The following is a 24,764-nucleotide window of genomic DNA, read 5'->3' as shown; positions in this document are numbered from 1 at the left end:
TAAAAACCTCCAGAGAAGGAGACTCCACCACCCTGTGAGGCAGCATATTCCACTGCTCAACAGCTCTTACAGTCAAGAAGTTCTTCATAACGTTTACGTGGAATTTCTTTTCCTGCAATTTGAATCCATTGCTCCGTACCTAGTCTTCTGAGGAACAGAAAACAAGCTTGCCCCCTCCTCAATGTGACATCTTTCTAATAGTTAAACATGGCTATCTCATGTCCCCTCTCAGCATGTAGAAAGGAGACCCCTTTGACAACATAACTTTTTCCTTCTTTCCAAGCATTCAAACAAGCCCTTAGCAATTCAGGAGGAAGAAAAGAAAATCCTGCAAACAACAGTCTGTCCTAATAGGCAATTTGTTGCCAGCATGAATAGAAGACTATTTAAAGAGAACAAAAGAGTTCTTGTTTACAGCTCTCATGTATACAATTCTACACAGCTTCTGTAAAACTGGTGAAGACCACATATCCTCAATAATTATTGGAGGTTTTCCTGTTTGATATCATTTCTGGAAACCGGGAGCAGCAATTTCCCCCCACAAAAGAAATAGCAGTGCTTTCCTGCACCTTCTTTCATTCCCTTCCAACTGAAACTGGGGTTAGAAGTCTGACCTTTAAGTCTCTCCCTACACATAAATCTGGGGGCTAGTAAAGGCCTGCCCTGAGTCCTAGGAGTAGAAAACTCACCCCAGAAAACTATCCCACCTCTGCTTTACAACAATAAAACTCCTCTGAACAGTGATATACTAAGAAGCAAGTATGAGAGGTCACACAGAAGAAAATGGGCATGAATCACACTCAAGCTTTCCATATGATTGGTATTTAGCTTCCAAGTTACTTCTCAGCACACAATTCAAGGCATGAAATACCAACAGAAAAAATGCCTCTACTTCTAACAGTTGGTTTCAAAGAGAAAAGCTGCTTTCATGAAATCCATGCCCTGCATAGCAAATGTGTTTATTTGAAACTTATTAATTGCACTGCAAGACACATGCATACAGAAAGTAAAAAAAAAAAACCTGATCTAGAATGCTAAGCACAATTAATAGCAAACTAACACTGTTTGTAAAAAAGCCCAATATCCAAGAATTAAAAAACATCATCAAGATGGCTGTGTTCAGAAACTAAAACAAATCATGCTACTACTGAATGAGCCGACAAAAGCTCAAAGTCTCTTTCTTTTCTTTAAGAGTTATGAGACCAGAAAATGCAAACATGAGGTAAATAAATAACAGTTTGGCAGCTTTTTCTTTAAAAAAGTAAATCAATAAGGGGAAAAGGGAAATGTAATGTGGACCTCCCTGTGCACATACAAAGCAACAGTGTGATTTACATGCTACACACCCTTCAATAATTTTATATTTGCACATGGAGATGTATAGTACAAGATTCATGAACAAATTCTGCTTGCTGGACTTCAAGTAAGCATGGGAGAAGACGCTTTTTAAAAAATTGTCCGCATGCACAAAATTATGACTTTATAATACTGTACCACTTGCCATTTTTCACTAGCCAAAATACGAATGCAAAGTGATTTCTACTTCCTGGCAAGACTGTTTTTTGTTGTTGAGATACAGGGTATGTGAATAAAGATAAACTACTGCTCCTGAGGCAATGGTTTGTCATTATTCAAAATATATACTTTTAATTTTGGAAGAAACATGAGGGCTTTGGGGGACCCAGGGTACATAAAGGCATTGAGAGTTGTTTGCGGCCTGTGGGTTATATCTTTTCTCGCTTTATTCCCTCAAGATGTTTGGCAAAAAGGTGCATTCTTTCACCATGTAGCCAAACAGAAATATGCATTTGTCCTTATACATGACCATTTATGGCCTAGAAGCCAAAATGATCAAACTGTGGCTATTGTACCTTAGACATACAGTAATGCTTGATAAAGTGAGATGCAATAGGAAAGGAGGAAGATCATTTACGAAGTGACAACCCTGAGTTTGCAGGACCTAAGACAGATGCTCACTGAGACTCCTGGATGTTTCTCATATAGAAAGGGTTGCCATTAGTCAACAAATTTGATAAAAATATTCTTTTTTGGTTCTTTCATTAGTGTACAATTACAACAATATTTTTAATTATAAGGGTATAAGGGAGAAAACGTACTTTTCTTTGACTTCCCCAGTTTAATACTGTTGTTAACATGAGGCTCAAAAGAACAAAGCTTCTAAAAGGCATCATGTGTCAAGGAATTACTACAGAGGAGTGCAGCTGATGTTTGCTACTTCTGTACTCATGGCATCACAGTAGAAGGACTGAAATTTTGGTCCATTAAAGAAACAACAACTTCAAAATCTTCTGATATCTCAAATTATTTATGGTTTCCTTAGATAAATACTTTGTATAAGCAGATCTGAAACTTACCTATCAAGGTCATAAAGAGTATGGGAATTCTCCGTTATCACTTCTACTCCAGCTTCTTTAGCTAATTTCACTATAGCTGCATCTCTCTCTTTTCCAAAGGGCTCTGAGTCGTACTCAAAAGTGAGGCGGGTCACTCTCCATTCCTGTAAGAAACCATACAATGCCTATATCAGCTTTGCTAAGTACAAACATGAAGGCACCACCCCGAGTATCATTTTTAAAACCTGTGGGAAATACTTGGGAAATACACCAATTAAGAAGAAAAAAGAAACGGTATTACAGAGAGTATTTAGTTTTAAAACAATTAGCATTAACATATATTCAAGCATCTTACCAACCTCCATTACCAGTAGCCACTCTTGCACTTACTTCAAAAGCACATAACCATTTCAGAATAAGTAGCATTTTCATTCACAAAAGTACATAACAGGATACAATTCATAACAGCACAGGTTGAGTATTCCTTAACTGAAATGCGTAGTATTTTGGGTGAGGTTTTTTTTTTTTGGGGGGGGGGGGGGAATTTGGCAATATTTGTATATATATAATTAGATATCTTGGAGATGAGACCCAAGACTAAACATGAAATTCATTTATGTTTCGGATATAGTTGGCCCTCTACATTTACGGCTTTCACTTTTTTCGGATTTTATTAATAATCTAGACTAGAGTATTAATCTAGTCTCTAGATCTTCCACTATACAGTTGTACTTGAAGATAAACAGATTCCTAGATAGTATACTTCTCTAGACATTTGTAGGAACTCAGCACTATCTTACTGTCACCTTTCAGCAGAATTTGACTGTAGAGTCACACTGGAGGACCTAGCAATTTTTAGAGAAGTGTTCTTTCCAGTTAATAGTGTTTTTTAATTTGTTTTTTCCACATTTACAAGAGTCCTACACCTCTAACCGGAGTAAATGTCTCCTTTCTGACGATACACCTTATACACATACCGTAGCTTGAAGGTATCTCTATGCACAGTATTTTGAATAATTGCATAGTATTTTGTCTTAATTGCATAGAAAATGTTTCAAAATTTGTTTTGCCAGGATTCTAATTACTGTTCCCAATGGACATTGCATGGAATTAAAATCTATAAAATACAAAAGATAGTAGCAAAATTATCACAAGCATCTTCTTTTATCTGTCCCTTAGCTAACTGATTCTATAACTCAGCTCCTCATTCAGTACTGAAGTAAACAGATTATTTAGGACAAACTCATTTCCATCTTGCATTGTATAGTATGGCTGCATGTAAGAGCCTGGGAAGATTTTTCTTAGTCCTTAATTGCAAGTCATTTCTGTCATTTGTGAAGAAGTACAAGATTTATCACATTCTGATTTTCCTCTTGTAATGGGCAAAATGGCTGCATGGTCTCCTCTCAATCTTAGACTGAAGTGGTGCTCCTGGCATGGCCTCCCTAATCCATCTTCCCTCAGTATAATTACTTCAGGTGGAAGGAAGTATAAACAGTCTACCCTACACATTTGCGAGTTTGACTTTTGTGGATTTGATTATGCATGGATTTGACTAAAATGTTCTCTCTGGGAATCTCTAGGACCTCCAGCGCAACTGGGAGACAACCAAGGCAAAGAAGGTGCTGAGTAAATCTGCATTTTCTTTGTCCTTTGTTAGCATGTTGCCATCTTCTCCACACAGGAAAGCCCTAGCATTTCCCTGTTCTTGTTTGCTATGGACATGGCCAACCCCTCCCCCCCCCCCCCCTTATTGATTTTAATCTATCTAGAAAGCCTGCTATCATACTCATTTCTGGTTTTCTGACTTTCTCTCTACACAAATTAGATACTTGTTTGAATTCCTCTTTCATGATTCATGTCCCGTTTAAAAACCGTAGCTTAGTAAAAAGTTATTTAGACATCCTGTTTTGGTTTTTTTTTGTAAAGATACACACAATTTTTCATTGGAATTGTGGGATCATATATTCTTGGCAGAGTTTTATTTTAAAAAAAAATCAGGATAGTTGAAATCTCTCATTACTAATACATCTCACATTTTTAATGCCTGGCCTTGTCTTCCAGGAAGGCATCACCCAGAACCTCAGTTCTGGCTTGTGGGTCTGTAGTGGACACCTGCAATGATGGCATTGGCATTTCTCACCCCCTTAATTTACACCCAGATGCTCTCAACGTGGCTTCCAGGATTTCAGTCATGGATCTATTCACAGGTGTAAACATTCTTGACATATAATGCTAACATCCTCCTTTTCTGGTTAGTCTATTTTTCAGAAATTGGTTTTGCCCCTATATTACTACAGTCAAGTCATGAGACTCATCCCACAAGGTTTCAGAGATGCCAATTATATCATATTTGCTTTGCTGTGTTAAGAATACAAATTTATTCTTGTTTATTTCTCATACTTTATGCATTAGAGACTTTTAAGACCAGGGGCTTCTTTAAAGTTTGCTTTTGGGTTCCTGTACTATTTGCCCAGTATTTTGATAATATTCAGGCTATTATCCCCAGACTTGACAAACTCCTACCCTCAAGAATACTGCATCTTCACAGAGCTTAAAGTTCTCTTGATTAGATTTGTTAGATTCTTAGTCAAAATGTCCCAGCCAAATACTGAGAAGTGCAACCCATCACTTGCCATCTTCATGAAACCATACTTCATAATCCAAGAAACTAAATCTTTCCTGGAAGCAATATCTATGGAGCCAAATGTACATCTCTGTGATGAACCATGGGCCTTGTAGTCCTGCTCAGGACATTGTAATTCCTGATGAAGATGAAAACTTGGGTTTTTTACCTTCCCAGTCTGAACTGGATTCCTCTCAGCCAGACCCTTCCCAGGCAGATCTGGAAACCTTGCACCTGCAAGAAAGTTGTGCCCCAGAAGTATGTCAAACAACCCCAGAGCCTACTTCTCCCGTGTTCTTGCGCCGGGAGTTTTGTAAACAACAGAGAAGTTTGGATTCAGCTTCGCGCAGGAGTGCGAGGATAGCAGCTAAGAATGTTGCCAATTAACATTGGTTCTCGTGAGAATCTTTAAGGAGTTTAACATCTGGTCTCAGAGTTTAGCTTTCGTTTCTGATTCCCAGAGAACCGCTTTGGTGAGAAAGTTGGACTCTATATAGGTGTTTTGCCCGCGTAGCAACTTCGCGGAGTCAATTCGTCAGCCTACGGAGCAAGTTGTGTCTGGACAGCGCGCTCCGATTCAAGTCTCGCTTCAGCTCAAGCCTTGCCTTGCTATCCAGCCTTCGCCTTGCTTCCCAGCCTTTGTTTACCTACGGACTTTGCCTTGTTTCCCAGGACTAATCCTTGCCTTGTTTCACGGATTTTACCAAGTTATTCCACGGACCTTGTTCTTGTTCTTAGTTACCTTGTTCCACGTTCAAGCCTTGTTTCAAGTATCAAGTTATTTCCTAGCCACGTTCAAGTTTTATGGACTAAAGGACCTTGTCATCTCCCCTCACTTTGCTTGGCAAAGTGAGTGTTTCGGTTATTGGATTACAACTTTGGACCTTAATATTTCATATTGGACATTAATTCCTTGGACTAATTTTGACCTTTCCTGAAAGGTCTGCTTCTGGACTATCTTTTACATTTGCTTTTATTAATTTTATATATTCCTTCAATAAAGATATTAGATAGATTCTGGCCTCTGTGTATGGTTATTGGTGCTCTGCAGCCTGGGTCGTGACAGTTTGACTCCGCCACCCATAAGCACCAACTAACCGAGGCCAGGATGTCTACCGGAGCCGCGCCGGCTGGACAGCCGCTCAGCTACACCATCAGCAAGGACGAAGTGGACCGCATCCGTGACAGACTCAACGCGCAGGATGGAGAAATAAAAGGGTTGAGGGAGCGCGGAGTTCGCCTCCCGGCCATGGCGTTGCCTACCAAGTTTTCTGGAGAAGCTGCTAAGGTTCATGTTTTCCGCCGCCAATGTCAAGCTTATCTAGAGGCCCGTGATGCCGAGTTTCCCCAAGAAGACATCAAGGTGGCGTGGGTCTACAGTCTTCTAGACGGACCAGCGGCTAGCTGGGCGACGGCCCTGTTTGATCAAGCCTCCCCCCACCTAAGTTCAGCACAACGCTTCTTGGATCACCTTAAGGAGACCTGGGGAATCGAGGACAATTTGGAGGCAGCCGGTCACAAACTCCGGCGCCTCCTTCAAGGAGACAGACCCATGTCTCAGTACATAGCCGAGTTCCGCGTGCTGGCCCACAACACCGGCTGGAACGATGTAGCCCTCAGAGGACAATTTCGGGAGGGTCTCAACATTGAAATGCTGGAAGAAATCTCCAAGGTGGATCCTCCCCAGACCCTCGAGGCACTCATTGATCAATGTTTACGGGCTGAAGTCATGATTGCCAACAGGAAACAATGGGTTCGAGGCCAGGGCGGTGGAGCCGGGGCAAAACCCCCCGCTCCCGCCAGTGTTCAGCCACGTCCGGTGTGGAGACCCCCGCCGCCAACCCCATACCCCAGAGGAGGCGAGGAGGTGCCGATGCAGTTGGGCAATGTGCGTCCCAGACTAGATGCCGCCGAGAAGGCCCGTCGTCAACGCTTGAACCTTTGCTGGTACTGCGGGAACGGGGGCCACTTCGCCAGAGAGTGCCCAGCCAAAGGGAAGCCTGCCGCCCGTCTTGCGGCGGCGTCCTCCACGGAGTCGAAGGCGTCTGAGCCGACTGGCACACAGCCGGCGGGGGAAGCCAACGACCGGGTGTAGAGAGGCTCGCCAACCCGGTCAAAAAATCCATCCAAGAGCCGCCAACCGGGGTCCTGTTCCTTCTCGTGGTCACATTATGGTCAGCAAAAAGGGGACCCGTCATGATCCACGCCATGATAGACTCTGGAGCTACCAACAATTTCATCGATAGAGAGTATGCCGACTCTCTGGGATTACAATATCATGATTTCAAGAATGCCCGTGTGGTGCAAGCCATAGACGGCCGTCCCCTCAAGACGGGCCCCGTAAGCCAGTGGTCGGAACCCACCAGGATGTGGATAAGGGAACATATGGAAGAGATTTCCTTCTTTGTTACCGAGGTTCCCCATTTCCCTGTGATTTTGGGAATTCCATGGCTGACACTCCACGACCCTAACATCTCCTGGTCCAACAGAGAACTGCAGTTTGCTTCACCGTACTGCCAAAACCATTGCCTCGTAGCCAAGGTATGCCATGCCACAGACTCCGAGCCCATCATCACCTTGCCAAAGAAGTACTCCGAGTATTGGGATGTATTCAATGAGAAAGAAGCCGAAAAATTACCCCCACATAGACCTTATGACTGCGCCATTGACTTGGTGGAGGGGGCCCCGATCCCGCGAGGGCATCTCTACTCCCTGACTGAACCAGAGCAAGAAGCTCTCAGGGAATTCTTAGAGACAAACCTTCGCAAGGGGTTCATCAGACCCTCTCAATCCCCAGCCGCCTCCCCAGTGATGTTTGTGAAGAAGAAGTCAGGGGAATTACGCTTGGTGGTGGACTACAGAGCATTGAACAATATCACCAAGCGGAACAGCTATCCCCTGCCCTTAATCTCGGATCTACTGGACCGACTTCGAGGAGCCAAGGTCTACACCAAGCTGGATCTTCGGGGGGCTTATAATCTAGTTCGCATCAGAGAAGGGGACGAGTGGAAGACCGCCTTCCAGACTAAATTCGGATTATTCGAGTCCCGAGTTATGAATTTCGGTTTATGCGGAGCTCCCGCAACGTTCCAGCATTTTGTCAACGATATTTTTCAGGACTATCTAGACAGATTCTTGATAATCTACCTGGACGATTTTTTGGTGTTTTCCAGATCACAATCAGAACATGAGAACCACGTCAAAATGGTGTTGCAACGATTGCGGGATCATGGACTTTATGCCAAGCTAGAAAAATGCGCTTTTGATCTACAAGAGGTAGATTTCCTTGGCTACCGCATCTCGCCTCTAGGGCTTTCCATGGATCCAGCCAAAGTTTCAGCAGTATTGGAATGGCGGGCGCCAACTAACAAGAAAGAGGTGCAGCGTTTCTTGGGGTTCGCGAACTACTACCGCAAGTTCATTCCAGATTTTGCCCGCTGGTCCGACCCCATCACTAGCTGCATCCGTGGAAAGCAGCCTTTCCGCTGGACTGATCAAGCAGAGAAAGGGTTCCAGCAACTGAAGAAACTATTCACCTCCCAGCCAATTCTACAGCACCCAAATCCTGGAACCCCTTTTGTGGTGCAAGCGGACGCCTCTGATGTGGCAATTGGGGCTGTACTCCTACAACCGGTGGGAGATCACCTCCACCCCTGTGCCTTTTATTCTCGTCAACTAACCACACCAGAGAGGAATTACACCATTTGGGAAAAAGAACTACTGGCCATAAAGGCAGCCTTTGAAACTTGGAGACATTGGCTAGAAGGGGCCAAATTCCCCATTGAAGTCCACACTGATCATCGTAATCTAGAACATCTAAGAACTGCCCGCAAACTAAATCAGAGGCAGCAACGTTGGGCTTTATTCTTTGAACGTTTCAACTTCCAGATCCATTATGTGACCCCAGCTCAAACCAAGCAAGCAGACGCCCTGTCACGTAAACCGGAATACGCTGCAGGACGCAAGGAGACCTTTGAATCCCAACTGCTACAACCTGAGAACTTTGCCACGCTCACAGTGGGGAACACCAAATCCAGTCCCATTGGTTCAACTTCCCCTACTCCAGGACCCATCTGTGCTCAAGAAATCAGGGCTAGTCAGCAAGCAGATGCCTGGGCGCAGGACCAACTTCGCCAAGGTCTGCATTTTCCCTTTTCGCTTAAAGATGGGCTGCTCTGCTATAGAAATCATGTTTATATCCCACCCGGACCGGGCAGGGAAAAAGCGCTTCGTCTGTGTCATGACTGCAAACCAGCAGGACACTTCGGACTATTTAAAACCATGCATTTGATCCTAAGAGATTTTTGGTGGCCCAAGATCCGCAAGGATGTGGAAAAATATGTCAACACCTGCCCAGTATGCCAGCGCTCCAAGATACGAAGGGAGAAGCCCTCAGGGCTTTTACACCCCCTTCCTACCCCATCTCGCCCATGGGAAATAATTTCCGCGGATTTCATCACTGACCTACCACCTTCCTGTGGTTTCACCACGATCTTAGTGGTGGTGGACCTATTCACCAAGTTAGCCCATTTCATTCCCTGCGAAGGCCTCCCCACGGCCAAAGAAACTGCGGATCTATTTCTTCAGCATGTTTTCAGACTACATGGATTGCCCAAGAGTTTAGTCACAGACCGTGGATCTCAATTCACCTCTCGTTTTTGGAAGGCACTACAAAAACTACTGGGCATAGACTCTCGCTTATCTTCAGCTCATCATCCCCAAACAGATGGGCAAACGGAGCGCACCAATGCCACTTTGGAGCAGTATCTTCGCTGTTATGTAAACTACCAACAGGACAATTGGGCTTCTCTGTTACCACTGTCTGAGTTTGCCTACAATAATGGAGTTCAAGCTTCTACAAAAGAAACGCCGTTCTTTGCAAACTACGGCTTTCATCCACGTTTCTTTCCCCCTGTCATTGAAACTTCAGAAGTTCCCGCAGCAGAGGATTGGCTGCAGGAACTCACAGCGGTGCAACAACTTTTGCTCCAGCAACTGGACCAAGCCAAGGAGGACTATAAACGCCACGCTGACAAACACCGCCAGCCGGGCCCCGAAATCAAGGTAGGAGATCGGGTTTTTCTGTCCACTCGCTTTCTGCCCTCCCACCGCCCATGCCGGAAGTTAGATGCCCGCTTCATTGGCCCCTATCCAGTGGTGGCGCAATTAAACCCCGTGACTTTCAAACTCCAACTTCCGCGTTCAATGCGCATTCACCCAGTGTTTCACCGTTCCCTGCTCCTTCCGGCGGATGGTGTGCGTCCTGATACAGACCAACCGGCCCCCCCTCCTGTTTTGATGAATGGGGAGGAGGAGTTCGAGGTTGAGGACATTTTGGATTCTCGCTTTCATCGCCGCCGCCTACAATATCTCATTGACTGGGTGGGTTTTGGCCCTGAGGAACGCTCTTGGGAAGACGCCTCCACAGTCCATGCTCCTGATCTAACCCGTCGCTTCCATCTGACCTATCCCACCAAACCGCGACCTCGCGCCTCGGGGAGAGGACCCCAGTTTGGGAGGGGCCCTGAGGAGGGGGATAGTGTGATGAACCATGGGCCTTGTAGTCCTGCTCAGGACATTGTAATTCCTGATGAAGATGAAAACTTGGGTTTTTTACCTTCCCAGTCTGAACTGGATTCCTCTCAGCCAGACCCTTCCCAGGCAGATCTGGAAACCTTGCACCTGCAAGAAAGTTGTGCCCCAGAAGTATGTCAAACAACCCCAGAGCCTACTTCTCCCGTGTTCTTGCGCCGGGAGTTTTGTAAACAACAGAGAAGTTTGGATTCAGCTTCGCGCAGGAGTGCGAGGATAGCAGCTAAGAATGTTGCCAATTAACATTGGTTCTCGTGAGAATCTTTAAGGAGTTTAACATCTGGTCTCAGAGTTTAGCTTTCGTTTCTGATTCCCAGAGAACCGCTTTGGTGAGAAAGTTGGACTCTATATAGGTGTTTTGCCCGCGTAGCAACTTCGCGGAGTCAATTCGTCAGCCTACGGAGCAAGTTGTGTCTGGACAGCGCGCTCCGATTCAAGTCTCGCTTCAGCTCAAGCCTTGCCTTGCTATCCAGCCTTCGCCTTGCTTCCCAGCCTTTGTTTACCTACGGACTTTGCCTTGTTTCCCAGGACTAATCCTTGCCTTGTTTCACGGATTTTACCAAGTTATTCCACGGACCTTGTTCTTGTTCTTAGTTACCTTGTTCCACGTTCAAGCCTTGTTTCAAGTATCAAGTTATTTCCTAGCCACGTTCAAGTTTTATGGACTAAAGGACCTTGTCATCTCCCCTCACTTTGCTTGGCAAAGTGAGTGTTTCGGTTATTGGATTACAACTTTGGACCTTAATATTTCATATTGGACATTAATTCCTTGGACTAATTTTGACCTTTCCTGAAAGGTCTGCTTCTGGACTATCTTTTACATTTGCTTTTATTAATTTTATATATTCCTTCAATAAAGATATTAGATAGATTCTGGCCTCTGTGTATGGTTATTGGTGCTCTGCAGCCTGGGTCGTGACAATCTCTCACTATTCTTCTCTCCCATTCTGGGCAACGTCCTTCAACTGCGAGGAGAGACCACCTGTGAATCAAGGCCTTCCAAATTTCTACCCAGAGCTTTGTAATCCCTTGTGAAATCCTGAAGGCTATGACTTTACAGTGTGATTGCTTCCCATGTGGACCAAACGAAAGGGGTAATCGGCTTGGTAACTCTTTTCTGCTTCTCTATTACATGATGGATTTTTGTCCCAGTGAGATATCATACTTTGTAAGACAGCCTGTTGGTCTTGCAAAACACTGCTTCTATTCTTTTCTGCAAGGAGTTCCTTACCACCAACAATATGTCTCCTCTGGGTGCTACTTAATGTGCTTAATCTTCCAAGGTAATCTGCATGTTCTCTAAGAAGTGATACCATTGTTCTTGTTGCTGTTCCTTGTCATCACTCATAAGGGAGAAAGCTTTGAATAGATTCTGGAGCTCCAAACTCACATAATGATTCCTCATCCCTCTACTTCTACATTTCACATCCCACCAACTGCCTTCCTCCTGTATTTGAGAAATGAACTCCACCCAAGACATATTCCCTGTGCATTTCTCATTCGATAAAACTTCATGCTCACTGATCCAGTGAAAAGTAGATACATAAGGCATACTGTAACGCGCTCTATGTGGGGCTGTCTCTGAAGAGTGCTCGGAAACTTCAGAGCTGCAGCCAGGTTGCTAACTAGGACTGGCTACTGGGAGTGGACAACCCTGCTGTTGCAACAGCTCCACTGGCTGTCAGTCTGTTTCCAGGCACAATTCAAAGTGCTGGTTATGACCTTTAAAGCCCTAGACGGTTCAATTCCAGGCTATTTGGCTGACCGCATCCCCTTGTACAAACCTGCCCGGACCCCGAGATCTTCAGGAGGGGCCCTTCTCTCAGTCCCATCTTCCTCTCAAGCCTGGTTGGTGGGAAGAAGAGAGCAGACCTTCTCGGTGGCTGCCCCTTGATTCTGGAACTTCCTGCCCAGGAAAGCCAAAACAGCCTCCTCCCTGCTGTTCTTCTGGAGGCAGGCTAAAACCTTTTTATTCAAACAGGCTTTTAAAGCTGAAGGTGTTTAAGATCTAGTCAGGGGATGCTGTGGTCTTTAATTTTGATTATGTTTTGATGGATTTTAACTGATTTTTAAATGCTGTTTGTGTTTAATTCTGTTTTAATATTTGCATATTTAAAATTATATATAAATGCTTTTATGTCAACCTGCTTTGAGTCCTTTGGGGAGATAAAGTGAGGTATAAATATTATTTTTGTTTTTATTATTATTGCTGTTGTTGTTATTATTATGGTGAAGGAGTGTGTTATGTTAGTGTTCGTCCCAGAACACAATTTCTCATTATCTATATTCCGTAGGTACTGAAACAGAACTCTGGGCCTCCTACTCAAAATTCCCTGATTAAACATCCATGCTGTTGGTCTTTTTTATTAATCAAACTTCTGTTTGCTAAGCTTCTGGGACTGCGAATGCAGCTATACAGAGAGCTAGTTCCTCCTCCAATCACGTATTTGACTCACTTCCTCTCAGGAGATGCTCCACCCTGCTTGGACCACAAGGCCACACACAGTAGAACAACACAACATTAATAAGCACCCAAGCATGCTTCCATTCAGCTCACCCAAACTATTAGCCTTAATCCAATAGATACAGGCTCACCAAAACACAACAGAGCACACCACTGGAGTTTGGTTTCAGAACCTCTTGAAGATACTGAAATTCACAGATATTTAAGTCTCATTATATACAATACTGCAGTCAAATGATGCCCTTATATAAAATAGCAAACAGCTTAAACAAGTACCAGGGAGCTCGAGGATTTGTGAAAGGCTGCATGGTTACAACAGTGCATGCCTGCACATAAACATAGTATTTGGTGCTTGAAAAAGAAGAAGCAAGATTTGCTTTTTGGAATTTTTGAGTAGTGGGTAGTTGACTGCATGGATACAGAACCCATAAAAAGAGGATCCGAACTCCATCTATGAACACTTTACTCTTTTAATCATATAAATTATGGTATCAGATATGTCAAAATTACATCAAATCCTGTCTAACATTGTAAAAACCATCAGGGCAAAGAGAATAATTCAAGGAAATCCAGCCTCTTTTTCAGCTTCTTGTCTCATTTCACGCTGCAAAAGCATGGATTATTTCCTCTGACAAAATGCATGTATGAGATGAAATTGGCTGCCACAGCAAGCATCCTATAAACCTTTTCAAAATGTGACAGAGCTAGGTGGAATGTAGGATGAGGCACTCATTGCTTTCTATAACCAACATTAAGGTACAGCCAAATTAAAACAGTACGGAAAACCATTTTTGTAAAAGAAATGCATAGTAACAGAGGGATGGTGCAAATCCCAAGAAAAATGTGGAACATGCAATATAAGAAGCTAATATTCCTGTTATTAACTGGGGTCCTATCTACACTGTCATATAACGCAGTTTCATAATGTAGTATAACTGCATTCAACTACAGTAGAGTCTCACTTATCCAAGCTAAACGGGCCGGCAGAACCTTGGATAAGCGAAGATCTTGGATAATAAGGAGGGATTAAGGAAAAACCTGTTAAACATTAAATTAGGTTATGATTTTACAAATTAAGCACCAAAACATCATGTGATACAACAAATTTGACAGAAAAAGTAGTTCAAAACGCAGTAATGTTATGTTGTAATTACTGTATTTACAAATTTAGCACCAAAATATCATGATATATTGAAAACATTGACTACAAAAATGCCTTGGATAATCCAGAACCTTGGATAAGCGAGTCTTGGATAAGTGAGACTCTACTGTATATTATTTTAATCTACGCTGTCATATAATGCAGTTTATGAAACTGCATTATATGGTAGTGCACATGAGGCTTGAAGAAGAGTTTCACAATGTGAAATACTAGGAGATGACTAGCTAGTAAGAATAGTATATGTAAAGAAATCTTGCTTGCTAGTAATGCTGTGCCCTGTACGGAATCATTGTCATTTTTAGGGAATGGAGCCTCCTGTTTCTCTCAGTCAGACTCTCACAGTCAGCAATGCAGCCTCTGCAAATAAGAACAGCTAGACTACCACTAAATGTGACCTTTTTCAAGGTAATCTATGAATCACTGTTACTGATCCATATATGTGAGTCACAGAGCCTATGGAAAAGTACTTTTTAGCTGACATTTTACAAGAGAAAGAACTGTGTTTCCCATTTAGATGCAGAGTGCAAGAAGCTAATGAAATAAGCCTGGTGTACTGATGGTTTCTGAGGGATGTAAGTTAGTCTTCAGACATATCTTTCATCTCATGGGCTTTACTCTCATTTTGCTGTATGCCTTATGATTCTATATTTTTACTACTTGGGTCCTGCATCTTGTTCCATACCTTCATTGGCATAGTAATAGTAGATGGTAGATGGCAGCAATGGGAAATGAGGGATGCCCATTTCAAGCTACTTGGAAGAAGGCTTATCTGTGAAACCAAGGTGCTATGGAAGAGATGACTTGGACAAATTGCCTGTCACAATTCACAGATGATTATTGAAGCTTCTTCTCCTGTAATGCTTTTTCTCAAATGACTTCTTCAAAAGCTAGGCATTTGTAAAGTAGGCAGCTTGGAGAAAACTGGCTTTTTCCTTGTCAAGCAGTAATGCTATTCATATAACAAAACATTATATGAGCAATACACTACTACTGGATCCGGCCTTGGTTATTTTCTTTTGTCTGTAATACTATTCACATTGTAAAAGTACCATTAAAATAATGTGAATTCTCGTTCTTTTAAACATTTGTCCTTAATCAAGCCACATTTCTGTTCAATCACAGTGATTACTACCATAGCTGTATCAGTGACTCGGAGTACAGGGGGTGTAGCTACTCCTTGTCTCCTTTGGCTCTTCCTAAAAGGTCCAGTAATCCCTTGACCTAAGGTCCATTTACATTGCAGAATTAATGCAGTTTGACGTCATGGCTCAATGCTATGGAATCCTGGGAGATGTAGTGTGGCAAAAAAGGCTAAATATCTTCTGAACCCTACAATTCCCAAAAATCCATAGTACTGAGCAATGGAGGTCAAAGTGATGTCAAACGAAATTAATTCTACAGTATAGATGCACTCCAAAAACTAAGGCCCCTTCTACACTGCCATATAAACTTCAGATTATCTGCTTTGAACTTGATTATATGGCAGTGTAGATTCATATAATCCAGCTCAAAGGAGACAATGTGGATTATCTATTTTGATGATCTATAATAATAATAAAATAATAAAACTTTATTTATACCCCGCCACCATATCCCCGCGGGGACTCGGGGCGGCTCACATGGGGCAAAGCCCGATCAGCATCGTTTACAAAAACAACAACATAAATACATTACACAATATACAAAAGATAAAACACAATAAGGCAATAAAACAAGAGTTAACACAACAGTAGTAATATCAATCAACCACCAAGTACAATTCAGATCTAGATTACATCTTATCATTCCCACTTAGGTAATATCACAAAAAACAATATACTGTACACCCACCACCAATGTCCAGTAAATACATACTAAAACAGATATCCCTATTGAATGCAGAGTCAATGAAGAACAGAATGGCAACCTCAATGCATCCCTTTAGTAGATACACTGACAGTAACCTCTGAGGTTTTATTACACTTGATTCAATATGTTAAAATCCACAGCAATGTAATTAATGTGAAAGATTAAATTCTCTACAAAAAAGATTTTCACATAATTTTAATCTTACTTTAAAGAGCCTTGGAAAAACATCAGTTGGCTGGCCTCGCACCACAAATAAACGGGAACCGAGTTTTCTCAAACTGTTGTCCAAATCTTCCAAGGATTGGAGCAAAAACCTAGGAGGAAGAAACAAAATGCAATCAAAATCTATAATAGGCATAATTGAAAGGTCCACAGGCAATAGAGACAGTCCTTTACTAGAACTTGGAGAAACACTGCAAAATATCAAGTTTATGAAAACTTGAGTTTCCCTTTCTCTTATATAAACTAGAGGACTTTGAATGTACACCTATCAATGTGGACTTCTTTAGAGAATTTGCAGAGAGCAGAAGAGGTGAAAACAACAATGACATTAATTTTTATAGAAATATCTGTCTACCAACAGCTGGCTAGATTTATATCATATTTTGTATGCTTTCAGTGTACTAGATCTCATAATTCTTTTTTACTTTGATCTTTGTTTTATTTTGTAATTAAAAAATGTTTTCCATGATACATGCAATTGGCCTTCTGTATCTGTGGATTCCACATCCACAGAATCCACCATCCAAGGCTTGAAAATGTTTTTTTTTAATTCAAAAGGAAAACCTTGATTTTGCCATCTTATATAAAGGACACCATTTTACCACACCATTACATATGAGATATGAGTATTCATGAATATTGGTACATATTCATGAATATGAACCGGCGCATGCTCTTAAGATTTTCCGGGGAGGCACTTCTCTCCTTCCCGTCACTGTCACAAGCACGGTTGGTGAGGGAGAGGGCCTTCTCAGTGGTGGCTCCCCAGCTCTGGAACGCCCTTCCCAGAGAGATCAGACATTTTGTAAGAATTTGAAAACTTGGTGGTTTCAGCAGATCTTTGAGTAGAGCTTTTTAAGCCTGCTGGCTATGCTCTTAACACTTTACCCACTTTCCTATCCACTACGTATTGTAGCATCTGATACACCTAGCATTTTAGCTAGCCACTTCAATATCGAATCCTGGTCACTATACAAGGAATTCGTGATGGGAGTTTTGTTATTGATTTTAAATTCATGTTACATGACTATATGTCTTATGTATTTATGTTTACGTGGTATTGCGTTTTAATTGCTGTGTGGTTTTTAACTTCTTGTATGTTTCCTATAGGGCCTATGTTATATAGGGCGGTATATAAATAAAGTTTTATTATATCATTATACACATGGAAAGTCCCAGAACCAAATTCCAGCAGATACCAAAGGCTTATTGTACCACAGACAGAATGGCAGGCTATTTTACAGACTGTATTGCCCTATATTAGCCTCCCTGGCCCTGAGATCACTAGGGGAGGATCTTTGCTCAGTCCCACCATCTTCTCAGGCTGGATCTACAGTGCCATATAATCCAGTTTCTGATTCCAGATTATCTGGTTTGAACTGGATTACATGTATACACTGCCATATAATCCAGTTCAAAACAGGTAATCTGGATTCAGAAATTGGATTATATGGTAGTGTAGATAGGCCCTCAGGCACAGTTGATGAAGAACTGTGATAGGCTCCACCCACGCTGCCATATAATTCAATTTGAATTGGAGTATACGGTCAATGTACAGCCATATAATGCAGACTGAACTAGATTGATCTGCATTATAATGGCAGTGTAGATGGGGTCTCAGTGGCTGCCCCTGGATTTTGGAAGTCCCTTCCCAGGAAGATCAGAATGGCATTCTTCTTCCTGCCCTTCTATTGGCAAGCAAACATCTTATTTTTCCAAAAGACTTTTAAAACAAACGTTTTTTTAAAAGAGGGTGATGCATTGTTTTAATCTAAACTGTGTATAATTGCTTTTTAAAATGTTTTAATTGCTTTACTACTGGAAATAGTTTAAAATATAATGTTCTATTTCAAAACTATGTTGTATGTTATTAGCACTATTGCTTTGGTTTTAAAATGTAGGCCAATGTGTGACTCCCAATTGTGTGAAAAAGGTGGGATATAACCAAACACAGTAATAAATACAATAATCTCAGACTACCCCCTAATCTGGCTATCTGAGTTTTCTCTCCTTCCTATATTGCTCTATGACTTTAAAGCCAGAGAATTAGGATGGAATTAAAATGGATAATCACATCAAGATTAGATTGTAAATGTTTCTTTATTCCCCAGTTCTTTATATACCATATATATAAAAAGGTTGCACAGTTTACTTTCTACTAAATGTACAGATTAGCAACATGCAGAAACCACTAGAAACAGAAAGCAAACATTTAGGAAGGCCTGGTTCAGAGATGCAACAGAAAGGATAACATCTACTTTGTACAAAAAAACCCCCAAAAAAACCAAAAGCAAGACTCGCAAATCCTCACTGATCTCATTAACTATTATTTAAAGACATCAGCATTTCTCAAGTTCACACATCTCCCTATCCATGGATACAGATGAAAATGAGAAGGAATCTTAAGTCTTATTCCTGTAGCAGTCACATAAGCCTTCTGTTACATCTTCTTGCCTTAAACAGTAAGACAATGAGCAGAACTGATGATGTAAGACTCAAGATTGTGCAACTAACATACTCATCTGGAAATGGATTTTAAAAAACTCATAACAAAAATATGGCAGCCTAAATCCAATGCCCTGTGGCCTGCAGTTTGACAGAAATGCCTTCCCTTCTTTTCACTCCTTCAGCCTTCCAAATTATGTTGATGTAAGTGGCCCATCGGCAAGTAGACAGCAGCATAAAAGTTAGGGTTTTTAAAATGTATCTTGACATATTTCAGTTAACAGGAAACATTTCAAAACTAGCAGTGGTTCAAAAAGGGGCATGCCATTCTTTCTGATGCACTGTACAATATTTATTTCCTCCAAACCCTCTATCTTGCCACTCAATTTTTCTTTGCCATTTAGAAACCCAAGAGACATCTTTTATGTTAAATTTTACATTCAGGCACATGGCCTAAGTAATATATCTTTACTCATGTCAGATATGAAGGGTATATAAATAGTCCCTTTGGTACATAACTAACACACATCACTTGTAAAGGTTATCAGATAATATAATTAGACACAGTTTTATGGTTTTTTGGCATTATGTAATATATCAACATAGGGCTGCTTCCTGGAATACATGTCCAAACTCTGTATGAGCTGTGATTGCAGTCAGCCGATCAACATAGCACATTCCTTCACTGCTGTATCAGAGTGGAAAAGTCCTAGTATTCAGGGGTTTTGTTTAGTTCACCTTAAACTGTCAGAATTCGTGCCCCAGAATAGGATAGAAATGTGTTCATGCAAAAACTGACTCAAAGACGAAGAGATTTCAACAGAGCTGCATCCTATCTTGACTCATGCAATAAAAGCGATAAGCATCCTTCACTGCTAAGATACCACATTGTATTCCCTTCGCCCTGCTTTACAGTGCTATTGTAAGATATTACATAAAGCAAAAGGCAGCTGTCAGCAAATGCAACAGTGTTATGGTTAAAAAAACAATAATCTTGGGAAAATTAACATTATGTCCTACATATGTTTAAAAGCAAAGCCAGACCCTGCTAGACCAGTGTTGTATTTATGCCTCCTTCTATACTGTGTGAAAAGTCGTTATGCACCTCACAGTTTAGCAATGCTGCTTCAACAACTGCTATTGCCACATCCCGATTTAGTTCTTGTATTTCTAATTTTAACCACACAGGGTTTTCCTGTGGCTTAAATGCTGAATAATCCTGACCCTGCGAGCAAGTGCTTGAACTGGGGATGTCATAAAAGGGATTTCCAGGCTTCTATACTTAGGATTCTATATAGAGAGTCCTAGGTAAGTATATATTAGTACTGTAGTAGTAGAGCAAGTAGAACAAGAATCTCTTTCATTAGAGAAGATGCACAACAAATGGCGTCATCCCAGCAGCTATACCAAATGTCAGCAACAATAATTCCATTCTATATAACTACTGCAGAAAAGCACATATTTTTCAGATCTTCTGCAAAGATATTTTGCAAATGGCTACGAAATTCATTAACTAATAAATAATCAAGTTGTGATTTGTGCTTAGGACATTGAGAAGAGCAACATCAAAATACAAATCACTTTCAGAACTACACTGACATAGGACTGCAGCATAAATCTTATTTAGGTTGCTGTGAGTTTTCCGGGCTGTATGGCCATGTTCCAGAAGCATTCTTTCCTGACGTTTTGTATGCATCTATAGCAGGCATCCTCCGAGGTCGTATGTTGGAAACTAGTCAAATGGGATTTATATATCTGTGGAATATTCAGGGTGGAAGAAAGAACTCTTGTCTGTTTGAGGCAGGCGTGAATGTTCCAGTTGGCCAAATTGATTAGCAATGAATAGCCTTTCAGCTTCAAGGTCTGGCTGCTTATTGCATGGAGAAATCCTTTGCTGGGAGGTGTTAGCTGGCCCTGATTGATTCATGAACACTCTACAAATATTTAAACCCCACTTGACTAGTTTTCAACATAGATTCCAAATAGTTTCCACGTCTGAGGATGCCTGCCATAGATGCAGGCAAAATGTCAGGAAAGACTGCTTTTGGAACATGGCCATACGGCCTGGAAAACTCACAGCAACCCAGTGATTCCGGCCACGAAAGCCTTTGACAACACAATCTTATTTGGATTTACATGTAGCTGCATTGAATCTTTTTAGACTAAATTCCTGGGAAAAGTACACCTAACTAGATTGTATTACATTACTTTAGGCCAGCGTTCGTGGATGTTCATCCTAACATAAATGATATTTTAAAGGTTAGGAAAGGTAGTATAAAAAGTCAGAGTGGGATGATAATGCTTGATTCCTCCTGCAACAGAAGTAATTTTAATTTGTCTTCTTGCTAGTCATTGTCATGATACACTTTGGCTTCATGGTTGTTTAAACATGACTCAAAAGACACAAAGGCAAGTGAAGAAGGAACAAGTTAACAAAAATGACAGTGGAACAGAGTGTAAGAAGGGCAGGTGTAGCTCCCCCCGTATAGCTTTCCATAACTGCAGGTCCTTTGCTTTTCCTATATGCATCCATAGAGTAGAATACATTATAATGCCATGTGCAATCTGAAAATCCTGGCACGCAATGAACAGATCGATAGAGCTGTCAGTCCAAAAGCAACAATGGAAAGTAATGAAAATACCCTCAGGACAAAAGCAAATGCTTTGCATCCTGTAAAGTTTACTCTCTTAAATCCAAATTCTTTAGGCCAGAATGGAGTGCAAGCCTCTGAAGTGAACATAACACCACTATGTTCTGACAGGGACATTAGTGACATCATGTGTCACTAATTTCCCAGTAATGATACATGAAATAGGTGCAGGTTTTTTCACTTGTTTAAGCTATTTTGCCTGTGGCATCTGCTCCCTTTTGCTCATATACTCCTATTTAATTGTACGGTACTTACTTTGAAAGTAGTTGTTATGCTCCAGAAACTTGGTTTTTGTGGCTGCCACAAACTATATTGAATTAATTGGTTAAGACTCTATCAGATCTTCATTGAAAAACTATAGCGAAATGTGCCGCAGGATGTTCCGCAAAAACAACGCTTTTACAATATGATGCCGAAGGCTTTCATGGCCGGAATCACTGGGTTTCTAGCTGCAAGGCTATTCAATGCTAATCAAGGTGGACAATTGCAACATTTACACCTGCCTCAAACAGACAAGTTCTTTCTCTCACCCTGGACATCATTCCACAGATATATAAACCCCACTCGCCTAGTTTCCAACAGATCCCACAATCTCTGAAGATGCCTGCCACAGATGTGGGCGAAACTACAGGAGAATGCTTCTGGAACATGGCCATACAGCCCGGAAAACTCATAGAAATTCAGTGATTCCAGCCATGAAAGCCTTCAACAACATATGTTGAATTGGTTGAGACTCTTTCAGATCGTCATTTAAAAACTATAGCAAGACGTGCTGCAGGATGTCCCACAAAAATAAAGTGTTTACAGTTTACTAAAATTTTTTCATGGTTTCATGACAGAACCGATTAGGATGTTATATTTATAATCTGGGGGGGGGGGGATGGTCTTACAAAGTTTTACGGCTCTATAGATACGGGTTCAAAGCTGCAGTTAGCCATGGAAACTTCGGGCAAGGCACATCTTTCAGCCTCAGAGGAAAGCAAAGGCAAAACACTCTCTAAACAAATCTTGGCCAAAAATCGTAACCGACTCAAAGGCACACAGCATCCATATAAAAATCTATTTGGCAAACAGCACATTCACACGCTAGCTAACCCATGTGTATTTTATGGCTGCTACAATACAATCTTAAATGTTAGCCAATTTAATGTAATTGTATCTTAATTGTTTTTAGTGCATATGTTGTAATGTTTTACTCATGTTTTAGTTTACTATGTCTTATTGGATTGTTTTTGATTATTTTCACTTCGATGCTTAATTTTTGTTTTTGTAAGTTTACTGTTGTTCCTGTGCATTATCTTGCATTATTTTGATGTGTTTGTTTGTACTCATTTGAGGCATTGAATACTTGCCTTTTTGTTTTGTATCTGTAAACTGCCCTGAGTCCCTTCAGGGAGAGAGGGCAGTCTAGAAATAAAGTTTATTATTATTATTATTGATCCTAACCCTCTGGACCAGGGGTCCCCAAAATAAAGCCTGTGGGCTGAATGCAGCCCTACAAGGTCATTTACCTGGCCTCCACCCTCAGTTTTAGACTTAGGCTCACCCAAAGTCTGAAATAACTTGAAGGCACACAACAACAATCCTAATTAACTTGACTATCTCATTGGCCAGAAGCAGGCCCACACTTCCCACTGAAATCCTGATAGGTTTATGTTGGTTAAAATTGTTTTTATTTTTTTAAATATTGTATTGTTCTTTCATTGTTGTTGGGGTTTTTTTTTGCACTACAAATAAAACATGTGCAGTGTGCATAGGAATTTGTTAGTTTTTTAAAAATAATAATCAGTTCTCTCAACAGTCTGAAGGATTGTGGACCCGCCCTCTGCTTAAAAAGTTTGCTCTGGACTGACATCCCCAAACTGGTATGTGAAGTAACCACGATCCACAACTCCCAGCTGTGAAGGAGACTGGACTGAGGAAGCCAGGACTGAGACTGTCAACAAGGTACTTACTTGAGCGGGCGGTTTATTATGGCTCACTGAGGATTAGTCACTACTACGCCCTGTTTTTACTGTCTGTCTGGATTATCTTCTACCCTTTCCACAGAGAGGTGCGCCTACACTGTAGAATTAGCGCAGTTTGATAGCACTTGAACTGTCCCGACGCCAGTTTGTAGTTTGAGGAGGAGGCCCAGAAGGCAGGGGTAAACTTGGGCCTTCGCTCCGGGTGTTTTGGACTTCAACTCCCGCCATTCCTAACAGCCTCAGGCCCCTTCCTTTTCCCCCTCAGCCGCTTAAGCGGGCCTGAGGCTGTTAGGAATGGCGGGAGTTGAAGTCCAAAACACCCGGAGAGAAGGCCCAAGTTTACCCCTTGCTTGCTATACAATGTAGAATCCATCCACTCACCGCCAGCGGTTGATGCCCACTGAGGAGGAGGCGGCGAACCAAGGGTCCAGGATGTAGATGCAGCGCACGGGGCCCCCGTCGCGGATAGCCGCCTGCAGGGCCGGGTTGTCGTGGAGACGAAGCCCGCGGCGGAACCAATGCACGGAACAGCGGCCCAAAGGCCCAGGGAGCGCGGCCATGGCTTCAGAGGGATTCTCCTTCCTTCAGCTCGCTTCAACAACCTCCGCTTCTGCCTCGTTGTGTTGCGCGGCTGCTGGCCATCGATGGGAAACCACGCCCCCTTCGGGCGCTCTCGACGCCCATTGGCTGCCCGGGCTATGTAACACTGCCAGCGCCCAAGGGCTCGCAACCGCGGCACGTTCCGGCGACGTGTAAACGGAGGCGAAGCAGTGATACAAGGGGGAGGGGGCGTGGCCTATGGCTGCTCTGCGCTGCCCCCTCCCTCCGGGCACGTGTGCCTTGGACCAAAGCAACGGGTGGGGCTTCCAAAGCTTGGCGCCGAGAGGGAGGAGCGGCAGGGAGATCTTATTCAACAATTGGAGGGAAGCCTCCGCATCCTTGGCGCCTTACGCAATAATATATTGCTGTGAGTTTTCCGGGCAGTAGGGCCATGCTCCAGATTCGAAGCACTCTCTCCTGACGTTTCGCCCACATCTCTGGCAGGCATCCTCAGAGGTTGTGAGGTCTGTTGAAAACTAGGCAAGTGGGTTTTATATACTGTATCTGTAGAAGAATGTCCAGGGTGGGAGAAAGGACTCTTGTCTGTTTGAGGCAAGTGTGAATGTTGCAATTAATCCCCTTAATTAGCGTTGAAAGCCCTGGCAGTTTCGAGGCCTGACTTATTCCTGCCCCGTGGGAATCCTTTGTTGGGAGATGAACCAGCCCCATGAGGAGCGGCTCAAAGAGCTGGGCATGTTTAGCCTGCAGAAGAGAAGGCTGAGAGGAGACATGATAGCCATGTATAAAGGACTTAGATGAAGGGTTAGAAGGCATCAAGCCTTTAGCGGGGGGTTTTTTTCAGGTTAAAAAAATTTGGTTTACTCATGAATTTT

At 42.3% G+C, this 24,764-nt stretch overlaps 1 protein-coding gene across 1 annotated transcript in view; it reads right to left on the bottom strand.

The window, feature by feature from the left end:
* The window catches only part of cry2 (cryptochrome circadian regulator 2), a 45,628-nt gene extending 21,551 nt beyond the window's left edge, over positions 1–24,077 (bottom strand). The window contains exons 1-3 of the mRNA XM_003214641.4: positions 23,713–24,077; positions 16,252–16,360; positions 2,376–2,518 (exon numbers count right to left, since the gene is read on the bottom strand). Coding sequence (XP_003214689.1) covers positions 2,376–2,518; positions 16,252–16,360; positions 23,713–23,891 — 431 coding nt within the window. The 5' untranslated portion in view covers positions 23,892–24,077. The remainder of the gene's footprint in view (positions 1–2,375; positions 2,519–16,251; positions 16,361–23,712) is intronic.
* Positions 24,078–24,764: the final 687 nt, after the last annotated feature.

This window comes from Anolis carolinensis, chromosome 1, assembly GCF_035594765.1.
Source record: "Anolis carolinensis isolate JA03-04 chromosome 1, rAnoCar3.1.pri, whole genome shotgun sequence".
Classification (NCBI taxonomy): Eukaryota; Metazoa; Chordata; class Lepidosauria; order Squamata; family Dactyloidae; genus Anolis; species Anolis carolinensis.
This window is presented reverse-complemented; position numbering and strand designations above follow the sequence as displayed.